At 38.6% G+C, this 17,633-nt stretch overlaps 1 protein-coding gene and 1 long non-coding RNA gene across 3 annotated transcripts in view; one reads left to right on the top strand and one right to left on the bottom strand.

The window, feature by feature from the left end:
- The window catches only part of KNG1 (kininogen 1), a 17,041-nt gene extending 10,674 nt beyond the window's left edge, over positions 1 to 6,367 (top strand). The window contains exons 7-11 of one of the 2 annotated variants that reach the window (XM_026045363.1): positions 218 to 390; positions 1,535 to 1,642; positions 2,624 to 2,713; positions 3,363 to 3,516; positions 3,895 to 6,367. In XM_026045363.1, coding sequence (XP_025901148.1) covers positions 218 to 390; positions 1,535 to 1,642; positions 2,624 to 2,713; positions 3,363 to 3,516; positions 3,895 to 4,100 — 731 coding nt within the window. In that variant the 3' untranslated portion in view covers positions 4,101 to 6,367. Of the gene's footprint in view, positions 1 to 217; positions 391 to 1,534; positions 1,643 to 2,623; positions 2,714 to 3,362 lie in introns of both variants that reach the window. The other variant, XM_026045361.1, reaches the window with a different exon arrangement.
- Positions 1 to 17,633, bottom strand: part of LOC112952497 — a 19,449-nt gene extending 1,816 nt beyond the window's left edge. Inside the window, exons 1-2 of the long non-coding RNA XR_003250398.1 lie at positions 17,511 to 17,633; positions 17,191 to 17,280 (exon numbers count right to left, since the gene is read on the bottom strand). This is a non-coding gene — a long non-coding RNA (uncharacterized LOC112952497). The remainder of the gene's footprint in view (positions 1 to 17,190; positions 17,281 to 17,510) is intronic.

The raw sequence follows: 17,633 nt of genomic DNA, 5'->3' as shown, positions 1-17,633 counted from the left end.
CTATTGTTCAGGGTCCTGCGGGACGCCAGGTGCTGATGCAGTGCTGTTTCAGATAATCAAGATAAGATATCATTGCTCACACAAAAATATTTTGGTTTAATCTGATAGATTCAAGCACAAAGTCTTCTGGAAGTGGAGATTTAAAAGTAACTTTTTCCTAGGCTATCTGTACTGAATCTTTTGCTCCTTGCATCTAAAACCCACTTGCTTCTTCCAGCTGATGAAACAGTAAGCCCTCCCATTCTCATTTGTGCTGGTTGTCCAAGCATTATCTCGAAAGACAACCCAGAACTGAAAGAACTACTGAAGGCTTCTCTGGAGAAGTACAACTTGGAGACCAATGATGATTTTTACTACAAAGCTGGAGACATAGAATCAGCAACAGTTCAGGTTGGGATTTGCTTTTCCTCTCAAAACTTCCTCCTTGTACCTGAGATGAGACACAAATGTAGCATTGATCAGTTATTGATCTGAACTGTGTGTTAGCTAAAGTTTGAATTTAGAATTGAAATAATGTTTTTTGCTTGTGGTCACTAAGACATCCATGCATATTTTGCAAAATATTGTCCATCTGGACGTGCATGCAAAATTTATTTAAAAATCTCCAATCTCTTCATTTTCTTTAAAGGCACAGGAAGAAGATTGATTTAGAGCACCTAATTTCCATATTTTTATGTCACCTTTTAATCAGTCTTAGTAATATTCCATAGACTTCTAAAATAGAAATTGTCCAGCAGAGGTTTAGAAATCCCCACAGAACCATAAAAAAGGAAAAAAAAGCAGAAACAATGAAGTAGCTCTGAAGATACATTGTAGAAAGCCAGTCTGAAGCATATAGGGTACTACAGGCGAAAGCAGTAAAAGTGCATCGAAGTTTTTTCCAGGTGGCTCATGCTCTTACTAACAGTGCATGTGCTTTTTCTTTCTTACTGTTTCTCTTCTTGCCCACTTTTCATATCATGATTGATATCAACAAGGAAGTATTTTAAGTAGACTTATAAAGAGTTGGAATTTCATGCCTTGCTTGCTGTCTCTACAGCAAGATACATATTATTATTTCAGGCACTGTAAGAAACACTAAGTCAACTCCTTCCAGACATATTTTTGAACCAGTGCAGTTCCTTTGTTTAATACATTTGCCAAACATGTCCATTTTCAACTGAGCCCATTTACCACGCACTTCATTTTACTCACATGCAACTTCTCTTGCATCATATTTGGCTCCCTGCAGTGATGTCTCTAATGATTTCATTTGTTATTAATGAAATTACTACAGACATCCAATAAAACAAAGCCAGAACTGTGGGCCTGGCGTTGTTCTGACCTTTCTGTCTTCTCCAATTTCAATGCTGGATTTTTTGAGAATGCGGCTGGAGTAAACAAGTTGATTAGAAGCAGATATCTTTGCTGTCCAGTATTTTAATATTGCTTTTAACATACGTGCCCCAGTGGTTAGGAAACAAATGTGCAGAAACCCATCTTCTCTGTGATAAAAATGTCTTTACCACAGAAAGCCTTCTTGCCAATTTTGCAGGTGGTTGCAGGGAAAAATTATCATATCATATTTACAGTCAAGAAGACAAACTGCTCAAAGAAAGAGTTTGAAAAACTTAATGAAGACTGTGAAGCCGCACTTGACAGCGTAAGTTGTGATGATGTTGCTATTTATAATGTCAAAAGAATTGTTCCAAAATGACAAACTTATTTGCACCAGAAATGGTAGTTGCTCAGAACAAACTCTCATTTGATTTTGAGTTCCACCATATCTGCCTCAATGACAAGAGAGACACCTTGGACATCTGCCACCCAAGCCCCTGGCAGGAAAACACAGAGCTGAAAGCGAGTCACAGCTACTGCAGTAGCTCAGCGTTCACTGCAGAGCGAAGGGAATTTTATTCCCCTAATTAGGGATCACAGAAATGAGGGAAAGAGGCTGCTGAGAAATGAAATGGCTGCAATGCTCCTGAGTCTGTGGCACTTGCAGCTACGGGAAAGTATTAGACTAGGCGTTACTGGTGCTCAAAGGGCAGATGATTCGGGAATGCATGCTGCTGACATTGGGAAAATCCATTCTGGTTGCTGGGAGGCAACACTGAGAGAAGCTGGAAATATTTGCAAAGGAGCTGCTCAGAAAAGAGAGGCTTTATTTCCCCTCTCTCTTCCTACCATATGAGCAGTTTTTATCCCTGAGTTAAAATCTGTTAGTGCAACAGATGTTAGCTAGTTTAACAAACATGTCTTTCTCTAAAATTCTCTATTTTTAACAAGAAGTAGTAACATCAATGGACAACATATGTTAGGAAAATCATGAACATTAAATATTTAATGTTCCAAAAGTACTAGTAACAAACAAATAAAAAAAATCCAATAATTACTGTCAGAAGTTGAAAGGTTCACACATCAGCTATCATAAGACCTTGAAAAATTAAATAGTGATGTTTCCCAGTACAAAAAAATCTCCATCACTAAGAAGGATTTCACAGATATTCAGGGAAAGCTTCAAGTATATTTGTATTTAAAAATATTATTAAAAACATGGATCTTTTTTTCCACGTACAATGCTTTTCATCTGTGCCTGATGTTTTGCGGTCTTAACATGTTATTTTTTTTGTTTTGACAACAGGAATCACTGCAATGTGAAGCCCAAATTTACATAGTCCCATGGGAGAATAAAATCTCACCCTGGGTTAACTGCACTAAAGGACAATTACCGGTAGGATTTCTTTCTATTATCCACCACCACAAGCAGAACATACAGTAATGAAAGACTCTTTATCCACCCCAAATTATCTCATATTTTGAACCAAAAACAAAGGAATGTACCTTTTTTCTTTTTTTTTTAACTACCTCAGTAATGCCCCATTCCTCCCTGTCTAAACTAAATGAACCTGTTCCATCAAAGTCTGTTTTGACACATCATAAGACAGCAGACAACACAGGGACTGCAGAAGTGCCAAGAAAGGCAGCAGCACAGAGAACATCTTGCCTATTCGCTGCTTCTTTGCATTACCAGTTAAGCTCTAAAGTAATAAGCCCCATCAGTTCCTTTGAACCATTCTTCATAATATATTTTAAAAATGTGACAACAATGTATTTGGCAATATAAAAACTACATACCACAGATACACAGGTTTCAAAAGCATCTACCACTCTTTTCATGTTAGTAGAGGAGCAGATTTCCTTCTGCTTAGAGTTGTCAGTCTCTGCAGGAACAGATTTTAGAGTTTCCTCCCTGACTGAACAGATTCAGTTTACTTCAAAAATCTTTTGCTAATTCACTCACATACTGCAGTGAGCCAAATTCTCAACTATTTTTGGTCCCGTACAACAAAACAGCTAACTACTATTGTCATGTTTTTCAGTTGCTCCTTGCAAGAAGGCCTCCTGGATTCACTCCGTTCCGAAGCCAATCCCTTGCTTATCAGCCAGGTGAAATAATATCCCGCGATAAAAAGAAATCAGAAAGCCAAGCACCCAGCCAGGAAACAAGAACAGAGCGTGAACCCGGAGCAGAAGGTGAAGGTGACCCCGGGCATAAACACAGGCACAAACATGAGCACAAACATGAGCACAAACATGAGCACAAACATGGGCATGGACTTAAAAAACACCAGGATTCCCACGAGAGGCACAGGCAGGGCACTGACTGCGGGCGCAGAACTGGCCACGGGTGTGGGCATCGAAAACACAGTAAACATGGTAAACACAAACATCCCAAACCTGAATCTTCTGAGGAATCGGATGAAAGGGCTTTTAATCACGAGGAAACCCTCCCACCATCCAATGCTGAAATGGTGTCAGAGCTAGTTACTCCTGGGGCTGCAAGGCAGGAAATTAGTATTCCTGTAGAAACAGTAACTCCTTCTGATACACTTTTATTTAATGGGTTGCCAGATCCCTCAGAATCTTCTCTTCCTCGATGTCCTGGAAAACCATGGAAACCAATTATGGACCTCCCAGTTCCTCCTAACTTGCCCAGAGAACTGGTAGATGAAGACCTCTTACCTTTGGAAGCAGAAAACACCAGTCCAGCAACAGAAAACTCAAATCCTTCCCAAAATGAAGACACAAGCTTTGACCTTTCAGACGCTTTAGAGTAATTCAAGCATTATACGATCCTATTCTGAGGCCACACACTGATAACCGAACAAATTATTGTCCTTTAAAATCTATAAAAATCTTAAAAGGCTCCTATTATGTTAGCTAGGATATTCAAATAGGTCCCCAGCACTTCTGGAGGCCTAAGACCATGTGTGCATGTTTGCTTACCTTTGCACACAGGGCAAGCTGGAAAGCAGGCAGTGCATCATGGTGCAGACCCAGCCTATTGAGGAGTGCAGTGTAAGTCAATAGTTTAATGCTGCAGACTTTATAGTTATAAGTACCTTAGATGCCTCAAGATGCTATAAGCCCACAGTGAATTACTGCATCAAATCTCCCTATGTTACATTTAGATGGTTGGCATAAAGAATTTTGCAAATTGCATGAAGAATCTCAACCAACTATTTCTGATGAGTAAGACAAAAGCAAGCCAATATAGAAGGATGCCTCCTCTAGGTATTTAAAACAATATTTTTCTTATTTACTGGACTGAATATTTTTTAATATAAAACAAAATACAGGAACCTGGTTTATTCCTCAATGTCCTTAATTAATATTCCCATCAGTCTATCACTGGCAGGTGGTCTTGCTGAAAGAGTTTAGAGGGACAGCTGACAAACATAAATAAAGCATATTCCCCATGGGTAGTATATTAACTGAACAGCAGTGGCACTATTGATGGACAGATTTTCATGTGTCAGAGTGTACAAATTTTGTGGATTGGATGACAGAACTGCAAACACTTGGGATACCAAAAGGTTGTCTGACCTCTTACATTACAAGAGGTAGCTTAACTCTGGGAATCTACCACAGGCTGAGCTCCTGGTGGGAAGCTTAGCTAAAAAGTACCAAATGTTTCTGGCAAATAATGTTTTGGTAAATGCAGTGTTTCACATTGTATGGATCTGTTAACACATTACCTGGAAAAACAGACAGAAAAAAAAATCCAAATAAATACTTTAACATTAGCTCAGTTGACCAATTTGAACTGCTGCTCAATAATCTTCTAAGTTATTGAAAGGGTGAGGAGCTATGAATGGTTCACATTTACCTGGTTCTGCTGCAAAGGACCACAGAGAGTGAAAACTACAGTCTAAGGATCCTCCAACACAGCTGCAAAGATGGACATCAAGACTATATAAACAACAGCTAGAAAAGTGCCCTTCTGTTGTATACTACCCCTCTACTGTCATCACCATACCGCTGAGGAAGAACAAGACAGATGAAGACTGCTTACCAAATGTGGAGCAAACAGATGAAGCCTTGTCCAGAGAGGGAGGGGAGGCTCTTAAAGGAGGAGATATTTACAAGAAGAGGTCGGAGGACAGAGCTGGAGAGGACAGGAGCACGAGCAGAAAGAAGAACAGGAGCACGAAGAACAGAAACAGAACAGAATCTTGGTGCCAAGGGTGGAAACAGGGTGAATGGGATGGACAAGAGACCTGATAGGGGCAGCAGAGTCAAGAAGCAAAAAGGGCAGGAGCTGAAGAAAGGAGACAGATGCAAAAGCCAACAGCCAAAGACTGCAGGTGGCTCTAACCCTGAGAGGACACTTCCCTACAAGTCACAGAACTAACTTCCCACTTGGACCTAAATGTCCCCCTGCTGCCCAGCCTGCTGCAGGGCACACCAGCCTCCCTGCTCCAGCTGCCCATGGGTGCCAGCCACGTGGTGCCACCTCCTGCCCGCCCAGTGGCACCTACCAGCTCTGATGGAAAGAGCCTACCCTGCTGACCCTGCAGGCAGGCAAGGGCAGCATCAGCTCCCATGGGCAATTTCTTCTCAGTTTATAAATTAATTTTGGCAAAAGCTACATAAAAATTATATTTTGAAAGATATGAACTCCAAAATTAGAAAATGTCCCTAAGTTCACCCTGGTTACCTGTATCTACACATTTCTTTAACACAGTTTAATGGTCTGCTATATATACATATATTATACAAAAAAGTACCGGCTGCAACTGGATGATATACTAGTAACCTTTAACAAACCAAGCAACTTAGCAGGAGCTTCATGGTAGGTAAGATATAAAAATGAGAACTCTTGGATCTACCGCTAACCAGATTTGTAGTTTTGTCTTTCACTTCATTCCTTGCAGGATAAAATGCAAAGTCTATCTTCTTTTTAGCCCATGACAGATTTAAAGTTATGAAGCTAGGCAAAGGGATATCTAGAGAATTATCTTTAGTTGTTTGTTTCTTTTCTTTTTCCTTCAAAATGACTAGAATGATCTAGGTTAGAAGTGGATCTTGTGTGTGTGTTAATAATGTGGCATTATTAAAAAGAGTTTAAACTTGAAACAGTTTCTCTTGAAATTACTGTAGAAACTTAAGTAACTCATGCAGAGTTCTAAGAAAAGAAATAAGGATGCAAACACATTTCTCTCATCTGAAGGAAAAGATCACAGCCTTGGCACATGCCCTGCATGGACAATATGTGTAAATCCACAAGTAGTGACACACAGATTAAGTGGTCAGAGTAACGTAATAAAAGACAGAACTCCTAGATCCTTCTCTGCCTTGGATTTGTTATGTATTTAGTGATGGTGTGAGGCTTCATCAATGTTTAAAATAAGCAAACTAACATCAATTTTGACTTCTCATTTTTTCTAATGTATAAAAATAAATATTTCTAAAATACCCAAAATATTTTTAAGAAATCATTCTGAAATAAAAATCAAGCGCTCCAATGAAAAATAAACGACATGGAATTTTCTTCCATTCTTAGAACTGAACATTTTAATTTCTCATTGACGCATTCCCCTAGAAAGGCTTTAATTATAACAAAACACTTTCTGAGGGAAGAACCTGCTGCCAGCAAACCTCTGAGCAGTTCAGCTTCAGCTCTGCTGCTGCAAAGGTTTGCAGGATGAGCAGCCCCTGCGGCTGGCGTGTGACTCCGGTGCAGCAGATACTCTTCTCCGTGGCCAGAAGATGGCAGATTTTCTGCCACTGGCTTTTTATGATCTCCGTATTAGGGCCTGGTGATCGCCAGTAAAGGCTTATTAGGATTAATATTCAGCACGTCCTCTGTGAGTAAGGGCTGTGTAATCTCTGTGTTAAATGCTGGAACTCTCGCCTGAGAGCACAGAAAGTTTGCCCGTTGCTTGTCATGTGCCAGCTGTATAGATACTGCTTGAAGTATAATATAATACTGTTGAAAATATCTTTTGAAAAACAACAGACAGCCCTGTAGGAGGGAAAAAAAAAAAAAAAAAAAAAAAAAAAGATGCATTCTTACTGGTACAGATAATCACAGCTGGGAGTCTGGGGTGCAAAAATATGTCTGTACTAACGCTCTGTTCATAAAATTGCTGAGAGCCACCTGATGGCCATTTTACTGCTGTCAGGATTTAATGCACCGTCTTTTCTGTTATTCATCCCAGCAGTGGTAGAGAGACAAAATATGCCTTTTGACTGTTGTATGAAAAAATCTTCAGTTTTACTACAGCTAGCACACAGCATTCTGCTGTAGCTCAGACATGACTCTTTACGCTCAATAATTCTCGTCATCCTTTCATGCTGTGTGCACTGGAACCCTTGGCAGAGAGACGTACAGGCACTTAGGAATGGAAGTGGGGAGAATTAAGGATGAAAGTGGCATTTCGTAGCATGCAAGAACCCATTTCTTTCTCTGTTTTCTTAACTCTTTCAGCCAGAAAGATAATTGTTCCTGATTTAGGGATCAGAGCTCAGGGATCAGGATAAAATAGGCCTAGATGGCTACCAAATTAGAAATGACAACATTGCACAGCGACTGTGGCACAGACAGATCTGACCCAAATCTGGTGGTCAGATTCCTTAAACACTCTTACAAAATGCTGGAGATTTATATTTTCATTTCAGCTCTAAGCTATTCATGTATCAACTAATTTCATTGTGCTTACAAGACTATACTAGAACAATTCAGTTTCCGCAATTTTAATGAAGCTTGAAGTTGGTTTGGTAAAATGTAACAAATACTACAGTTATTTTTAGTACATTCTAAAAGAAGAGGGAAGAGGAAATAATGTTGCTTTAAGGAGGAAACAGCGAAGATTTCTTAACTGTGTAAGGCATGTTGCTATAAAAAATACTAATACTGCTGCTGATACTGAACTGCTTTCAGGCTGTAGCTCAGTCAAAAGCCAAACATAAGCTTCAAAGAAGTAATTCTTTTTAGTATAGAGTCGTAGAGATCATGAAAATATGGCAAAGATTCTTTCCCTTCTGCCACAAATACTGATACTGCTAATCCAAGAGTTGAAGACCAGGCATTAAACTGCTGGCCTCACAGAGCAGCAAACTGCCTACCTTGCTGTTTCAGTTCAAAGCGGCTCCCAGGGAATCACAACTCCCCACAGAGCCATGCTGAAGCAGTATATTTGCCTTAAAACCGAAGAGCTTGAACCCAAAACATTTTTTAATCAGAAGGCACTATGAAAATACAGTGAAATGATTCACTGATCTACTTACCACAGAAGCCTGATGAATTGCTTGGCTTAAAAGAGTTGTGTGTGAGCAAAAAGAAAAAAAAAAAAAAAAAAAAGGGAATATTATAAAAAAAAAAAAAAAAAAAAAACAAGGGAATGATCAAACAAAACTGTTCAAGGCAGGGAACAAATGAATGTGGCCCTTTTATCCAGGAAATATATCTTTAACTGAAGCTTTCATTTTTAAAAAAAAATAAAAAGTAGGTAAGATTAGACTATTGACTTCAAGAAGAAATATAATGGTGAGCAACAAAACAGTGGGAACACAGGGAAGCACCGACTGTGACCAATATGCCCAAATATGAGACCTCAGTAACTGCAAATGTCAACTGGACACGTAAAAAAAAATTAAAGGCAAGGGAACATTTTTCTACTTCTTATTCTAACCCTTAGGCAGTTCAGCAGAAATTAATGTCTTGCCATTCAATCTAACAAAAAAAGACTAATTGGATAAAATATCACAGAGAAGTAAATCTATTCTAGCTGCACTCATTTCATTTACACATGCCAAGTGTTCTACTCCCTGCATATTAACTAAAAAAGTAAAAATGCTGACAAAAAAAAAAAAGAAAAAGAAAAAGAAAAAGAAAAGGATATCAAGAGTTAAAACAAGATATGCCAGCAATTCCCAGGAATCTATCAAGTACTGACAAGATGTTTTGTTGCGGAAGGTGTCTAGAAGAACACAGACCAGTCACTTAAATCTTGTGACTGCTAAAAAAAAAAAAATCTTTTTCTGAGCACAGAGGCCTGATTTTAAATTGTGCTGAGCAGCCAGCACTCCTTTTAACTTTAAATAGCACTGTGGGTGCCAGCACTTTTGAAAACCGAGCCTTGGAGCACTGAGCCAAAGCCTATGGTGTAGAAAAACACTGTTACTTGGAAGAGGGAGAACTGTACACTGTGCATTGCATCACCTCCCAGGACACATTCTGGGATGCTTTGAGAACCAATGCAGGTTCTGACACTTACCACAGCAACACTAAGGCTTTAACAGCATTTTCCCTGTCCTAAATACAGACATTTTGGACAATGTTTCACCATACTTTCTTCTCTTGTCCAACCCTGCAGTATAAACCAGATTGAAGAAGCAGGTAAAACAAACAAACAAAAGCAGCACAGAACTACAAGGTTTCATTTCTTCATAGTTCTGGGCAAATGTATAGACAGATCAATGTTTACATACAACATCTCTGTTTAGTTTAGCCTTAGATGAAGCTAAACTTTTCAACTGCAAGACACTAAAGACGTCTGTGAAATTTTCACTAAAGTTGACAGATGTAGACTGTAAACAGCTAGTCTCTTTGACACCGGCTGGCGTGGTGTAGATTCAAGGTTATAAAACATCTGCAGTCTATTTCATATAGTGGATGCAGAGAAGAAGCCAAGACTGCTGTAGCTCTTGCCCTTTCACCATATATACATATTACCCACTACCAACTGGAACCAATAAAGACAAATACACATACACACACACACACACACACAGAGTTATCTGCAACATATGAGCATAACCTGTCACTTAGCAACATAGATGCCTCGGACTATCTATTTTTATCAGTGTAGAATTACACTGAATGAATCTAAAACTGCAGCTGAGATTGGAATTAGATTTTAATTTGCATAGGAATCTTCCATTTCTTCTTGGACAGCTATTCTGAGGACTCTACTATATAGAGAGAGGAGTGAAACTTGAGCAAAACACTGACTTTGAAGAACCCACACAGGTTAAATCCAACAAGAAGATGTCTGAAATTCACAGCCTACCTAATGTTTTGTGGACCTCAATCTAAACACAGTTACTTGCTCCAGCAAAATATGAGCAATTGTCTGGAATGCGGAGGACCGAACACCTTGTGAACCCCATTCATAAACGTTAATGTTATCAGGGGTTTCCTCAAACCCAGATTAGAACCTGATCTTTATATGCTGGCCCAAGAGACCCAGGCAAATCCTAAATACCATGTGTTCAATAACCGAACCAGATATGGTTCTATGACAGGTAAAAACAATGGTCCCAGAGCCTACAGACAGGCTGCAGTCAGCACTCATGAAATGAATCTGACCATTAAAGATCACTTAAAAACCAATTCCTTATGACATATCCTTGAGATGACTATGGAGGTCTTCATGATCAATATACTCTGCTCAGCGACACTCACAGCTGAGAAATGACATAGGGGATCTATGTGTAGCAATATCAGAGAATGGCAGTTTCTCTGAGGAAGACAGGAATGCTAACCAAATTAAAAATCCCTAATACAATTTTATTTATTTGCAACCTAAATTGCAGTTTCTGGATCAAGATAACAGGCTGCTATAGGAAAAAACCACTCTGACTCCATGCGAAAAGACTCCAGAAGAAATGGTCAAACACATAATAAATTGCAATATTAAAAATTGTAAGGGCAGGCTGTTCTAACCAAGCACTCTCAAGAATACAGTGATCAGATGGCTGAGTAATATCAAAACACAAATTACATAACTAAAGACAATCATCATTATGTTTAGTGTACCTTCTAAAAAATTCCTTCTCTAAGGCCCCATTATGCAAACATCACAGGCATGCTGGGCTTGCTGCACAGAGCACATAGGTTCAGCTTATCTCAGAAAGAGCTGAGAAAACCAGCAAGGGAAGCACAGCAAAACACTGCAACATGTAACAGGCAAGCTAAACAGACACAGAAACATCAGCAGCAGGTTGTGGGATGAGCACTTTGCAGATAATTCTGCCAAGTTCACACAGAGTCTTACTCCCTGTTCACAGGATTGCCCCTAAAGCAAGTCCGATGTCAGTTTTCTGTCTATAAGAACAAGCATGAGTATTCCTAAGTATCTAATATTTACCTTCCAGTTATTTGTTATATATTTTCATGCAAAATGCATCTACTATAAGCACATCTGAAAATCAATTTATCATAATAATCTTGCTGTAAATATAGTTACTATATTTATATGTTTCATAGTATTATGCAGCTGAATGAAGCAACTGACACATTCTAATACAGACAGAATTCAACTGCTCAGAATTAAACTGGAAATTTCTAGCACAACTTTTTCTTCTTGTTTATCTGCTTACAGCTCTCTACCCACCAGAACAATTCTAATGCCACAGTACTGTCAAAAAGCAGTTATTCTGAAGCAGCAGTGCCTATTTTCTAAACGACAAAGTCACTCTTCTCCTTCCTTCCTTTGCACTGCTTCCTTCTGAAAGCATGGGAGTGTGCGTGCTTGCTCATCACTCTTGCTACCCTCAACAACCGATAGCTTTGTTCTTCTGCACCAGCAGCTCTGCTCATGAGCACTGAAACTGGATTTCCTTTTTTAGACAGCAAGGACGCAGACTTTCTTCCTCTTCTCCCTCCCCTTGCCTCTCTTCCCCTCCCCCTGCTACAGTCTTTGCTGTGCCCTCATCTTACCTCTCACGGCAGAAGAAATCCATGCTGCAGTTTTTTCGTTGGCAGCAGCTCTATGGCAACAGCAGCTCTGAGCCAGCAGTCCCTTACAGCTTTTTTTTCCTCTCCCTTTCTGCATGAAGATATATGGCTTGTGAGCCCAGTACATTAGCAAAGATAACCCGACGTGATTTCAGAAAACAAATGTGCTCCTGTGGATATGAAGTTGTATTCCCAGAGAAGCTGAATACTAGCAATGCAAATTAATAGCAGTAAAGCAAATGAGAAAATTCCTCTCATGTAACGACAAGCTGTATAAAATCATCTTTGTGATACTGAGCTTTAATGGCCAGCTATATGGAAAAACAGAGAGAGAACTCTGAAATACAAAGCATCACATGCCAATGAGGTCTTGAAAGCTGGAAATATTTTGTCATCTTTTTCACTGAGCCCTTACGCAATACTAAAACACAGAAGGAATCCATGGTTTGCTTAATTCCTGCTGAAAAAGATTGAGATATCCTGTAGTATCCCCATCCATGAAAAAAAAAAAAGTGTATTACAGTATATTTGGAAATGGTAATACAGGCTATGAGGGACAAAAAAAAAAAAAAAAAGAGAGCAAAGGAAAAAAAACAGTAAATAGGTCACTACTGACTATCTGTAGGATCAGCTTGCTTGGAAATGAAAATTTCCATGACTTTTCTACTTTTATATTAACCCAAAGAACAGGCTATAGATAAATGCTGAATACAATAGCAAATAACTGCATAAGATTTAGAAATATATTATCAACAGCTCTTAAATAAAAGTAGCTAATGCAAAACTACTCTGAAGACAGGGACATTTATTTTAATATTGACTGAAAAAATGCCAATATATTATATATTATAAATTAATTATTAAGACACATATGAAATAAATGAATCAATATATCTCTGTAACTCAATGTAAATTCTCAATTCTGGCTCCTGCCATGTAATGAACAAAGATTTTTCGTTGCTGCCAATTGCTACGACATGACGTGTTAAAGTGCAGGCCTTGGATAAGCACAAGCTAATGCACATTTACTTTAGGCTAAAAATCACCTGTATCCTGGCAGTGCTTGCAGTAGTGGATGTCTATGCTTGATGTCAACAGACTCTGGGAAAATCTGGATAGATATTCGTAGGTGCAATCTGAAAGGAAAAGAATCAATTTCCTATCTTATATATTAATTTTTGTCTTAACTGGTCTCAGATATTCAGCATACAAAATAATATATAATGGCATTTGAGGGTGGCTTAGAGCACAAGGGATTGAGAAGAAGGACTCGCCTAGAGAGGCCCTCTAACATCAAAAACAGAGTAGAAAAATAACAACGTCACCCCTTGGCAGGGGGTTACCTTGACCCCGTGAGCATAGCTGTGTAAAAGCAAAATGATTTTGCCCCTTTGGTGTTTTCATCTTGGTTTAGTTCATGTGCATGAGTTCTCCCTCATAAAAACATGACAGCACTCATCTCGTTTCAGTGAGGAAAGGCTCTATAGAATAAACACAAAGAACAGGTCAGCCTTTAATGGCCATCCAAAAAATGAAGTGACGGAAACCAGTGCACCAACTAACAATTTCAAGTATCATCAGTAGCTTCCAAAGTGAAGCAACATGAGAATAAATACATTGTATTAGTGGTTAACCAGTACCAGGAGGAACAGGTCAGTGACTTTATTATTTTCAAAAGAATGCATATACTCAAATTACTTTTTCCTCAAAATTGGAGGAAAAAAAAAACGTTTTTGGCGCATTGTATCTAACAGAAATACAAGATATGCAGCATTTCATGGCAGTGCAGAAGTCTCCCAATTGACTTGAAAAATAAATGCAACTACAGTACTCTTTCAGGATGTTATCAGCAGCTGCCACCTGCTTAATCTCTCTAGCTTTCTTTCCTCTTGCAATAGAAAGAGCAAACTCTGCCCTGAAAGTATGCACACAACTTCTATCAAAGACTGCCTAAGCCTCCTCCCATTGCAGATCTCAATGTTTTTTTCAGACATTCGCCCACACGTAACCTCTGAGGCAAATACTGTGACTCTCTATTTTACAGAGGAGAATAGTGAAGTGCAGACACGGTTTTGATTTTATTCCAATAAAATCAATATCATCTGTGTAGCTTTAGTGCTAAAATTACATGACTATGGTCACGCTGGAAGCCTGTTAGAGGGAGAGAGCTCTGCTGACTCTGTGCCCTGGACTCAACTACAGACCTAGTAACTATCAGAATATAACATTTCAGCCAAGGAGACTATTAAGACGTTAAACTACAATCGCTGACTTTTATAGCAACCAGAGGACTGAATGTCTAACTACAGAAAATCATAGCAGGAAAATTGCTTCTTTATTTCAAGTACTTAGGTTGAGATTTTACTGTGCCAACATTCTTCCTACTAACTCAATAGCTACTAAAATCATAAAATGACTGTAAATGATCCCCTTTGATAGCTTTCTTACTGAATACTTGTTTGAAGAATTAAGAGCAACTTACATATTTTAAGAAAGGAAAATCATTTTAACTTAATTACTTTTTATTATTATCAGCCCAACCTAATGCTGAGTGAAGTAAACAGGAAATTTCTTGCAAGTTCAAAGAGTGTGCTGGATCAAATGATATCCATCTACTGTAAATGTAAGAAATACTTAACTTTCCTTAATTCTTTAAATTTTTTACCCTCTAAAATATAGCTCAGAATGCCAGGTTTCACTAAGCAACAAAATTATGCAAAAATGGAGCAAACACACTCCTTGGGGCTCTGAAGCTCTTTGGGAACACAGGCACACGAGCCACAATACAAACATTTCATAGCAGCGATTCAGCTGGCAGGTAAAGGGTCCCATCCAACCTATGTCCTTCCCAGAAGTTTGACCAGCTTGACTAGATTGGGCACGTGGATCAATTAAATTAACCAGAGTGGCCTAAATTCCACTGGCTTTCCACACTTTTGGGGCTCCCAAATCATTTAAGCATTTTTGAAAATGCCCCATATTGGTCTAAAGCACAACTACACTGTGAGACAAAAAGGAGATAAAAAATCATGTCCGGAGGTACTTTCATTCACTTGATGAGAACATAATTGAGATTTTGCAACACAAACAAGTTTGATTATGGTTACAAGGAGTAGAAATATCTTTCAGCTCATAACAGAGCTGTAAAATAAGTTTGAAAAGAGGACAACAAAACAAACCCAGCAGCCCGATGTACTAAAATTATCATAATGTGGATACAGAATTACACCAAGATACTTAAGAACACAATGCAAGCCTTACTCAGTGCATTAAAGTCACTGCATCTTACAAAATACTATTATTTAGTGTGTTTAGATTATAATTTCAGCAAAATGACAAAAAAAAAAAAGTTAAATTATCAGATAATGAAACCTTGTGTCTGTATTTAAATATCAAGCACGAGTCTCTTGAAAATCAGACTTTTCTCCTCCTGGAGGTTTTCCAGGCTCCTTTGCTCTTCACTCCTACGTCTGTGGAAGCACCACTCTGCCTAGGCAGGTTCATTCAGGAATGATGAATTGAAAACCATCACGTCTCGCTAACGAGACCTTAATGAGACACGCTCATCCTCAACATGATCTACTATAAATAAACACGGCCCACCTACAATTAGTTCTCTGCCTTACAAGTTGTGACAATCAAATAATGGGTGACATGTACACTAGCATAAGACATGCAAATGTAGGAGAGCTACCGAGGATCTCCCATGTTTCCAGTGGACTATATGATGATTTTCTCATCAATATTTAGCTCATGGCATAAGTTTTCTGAAGGTAGATTTCCAAAATTTTCTACTGTAAAAAGTTACATTGCCTTTGTCAGAACACTGTGAGCAGGGACTGCTCATCTTGAGTTTAGTTTTTGGGAGGTGTCAGCTCCTACCATTTGCTTTAGATACATCACTGTCTACTTCAATCTGTGAATAAGGACTGGAAATCCAGCTGCTAAACCAGCTAGTCCATCTGCTACCATGTGTTAATAAGTGTATAATTACACACACTAAAGGCCTCATGATTCACCAAGATTGTCTTTTGTAGAGACGTCCACTGCAGTAGACAGCATGCACATGTAACCGTGGCCACAGATCCTAATACTGGTAGTACAGACAAGGCCATTATTTAGTAATTTTTTGATATTTCTTCTGTGTGATGATAACATGAACCCAGGCCGTGGGCAGCAAGGTTTCAATTGAAAAGACTCTAGAAAATTCACTAAGATTTAAAGCTAGGAGAATATAACAAATCACTGTATCAATCCAAGATGCTTTGACAAAATGGGACCTTTTGATACCTCTCAGTGTGATGCTTCACGTCCATAATACACACAATCCCAGGCAGACCATGCCTACCCCCAGTCTGTAAGAATACCCAGAGTAGATGGGAGATCAAAAATAAAATATCTGCTTAGCCTACTATAACCAAAGAAATATTTTTCAAATACTGTGTTTATGAACAAGGTCGTAAGAGCATAAAATGCCCCTGAATTTTACTCTGCTATAGCTAAGGCCATTGCCAGGATGACAATTCTGGATTTTTACAATAGTGTATCACATAACAAGAGGTCTTATTCAGCATCCCCAACCCTTTGCTTATCTAAAGGTAATGACATCAAACTCTTTCCTCTTTTAATCTAGTAATATAAGTCAATGACTTTCCCTGGAGTCAAGGAAACAACTAGATTCCTCTCCTCATATCTCTTGATGTGGAACAGCCACGTAAATTTCTGTAACATGGGAAGTGACAACTTGCTTTTTAAAACCTAATTCATAGTTATAGTCATACAATACTTCAGGCAAGTAAAGACATCTGACTAAAGACCATCTGACTCTACAACAGTGGATTAAAATGATGACGAGCCAGAGCAAATAATATGGCCAAAGGCATCTTGTTGCTAATCAGATTTGCAAAACTCTGCCAAACTCTGATATAACCATATGTGACACGAGATACCAAAACACCCACGGACTTTCCTGTATATTCAAGCACCAAGTAAGTCACAAATGAACAAAATGTCAGAGACATCTGAAAGTTTCACATTCCTCTATAAAAGCAGAGGTTTTCAGTTCTGGAGGGCAGGGGGCCGTTCAGTTCTCTACTTGCCTAATATGTGAACACAAATCCCTATAGCTGATTGAGGGACTCCCAGATGCTACTACCACAATAGGAAATATCAAAAAATACCTTTAAAAATCCTGCCTTGATTGAAGTCCATTGTCAAAAAATATTTTCTGACTTTTCTATTTGGAACAGGATGAAGTTTGGAGATCACAGCTAGGGTCAAATGGAATAAAAAGTAGATTTGTAACAAGTTAGAGCAATAGCAACACGGTCTATCCTATGATTAACCTTAAAGAAAACTGCTAATTTTGCCAATTAATGGCTACTTTTGTCAAAATAGAACTTTCAAACTTATTTAAATATATACTCTGAAATGACGGTAATTAGTACAGGGGAAAAAATAGACACCTAATTCTGAAATGAGAATATTTTTTTAAAAATACCTTTAAAGTATGTGGAAAACGATGGCTTACATTCCTGAACATGCCAAGAAACTTCTGCCACTTCAGTGTGCAAATATATTAAGTCCTAATCACAGTATTTCAACAAAATGTATACATATTATA

Source organism: Nothoprocta perdicaria, unplaced genomic scaffold (genome assembly GCF_003342845.1).
Source record: "Nothoprocta perdicaria isolate Ctin4 unplaced genomic scaffold, notPer1 scaffold_4, whole genome shotgun sequence".
NCBI classification, from domain to species: domain Eukaryota; kingdom Metazoa; phylum Chordata; class Aves; order Tinamiformes; family Tinamidae; genus Nothoprocta; species Nothoprocta perdicaria.
Note: the sequence above shows the minus strand (reverse complement) of the source record. Positions and strands in the feature narration are given on the sequence as shown.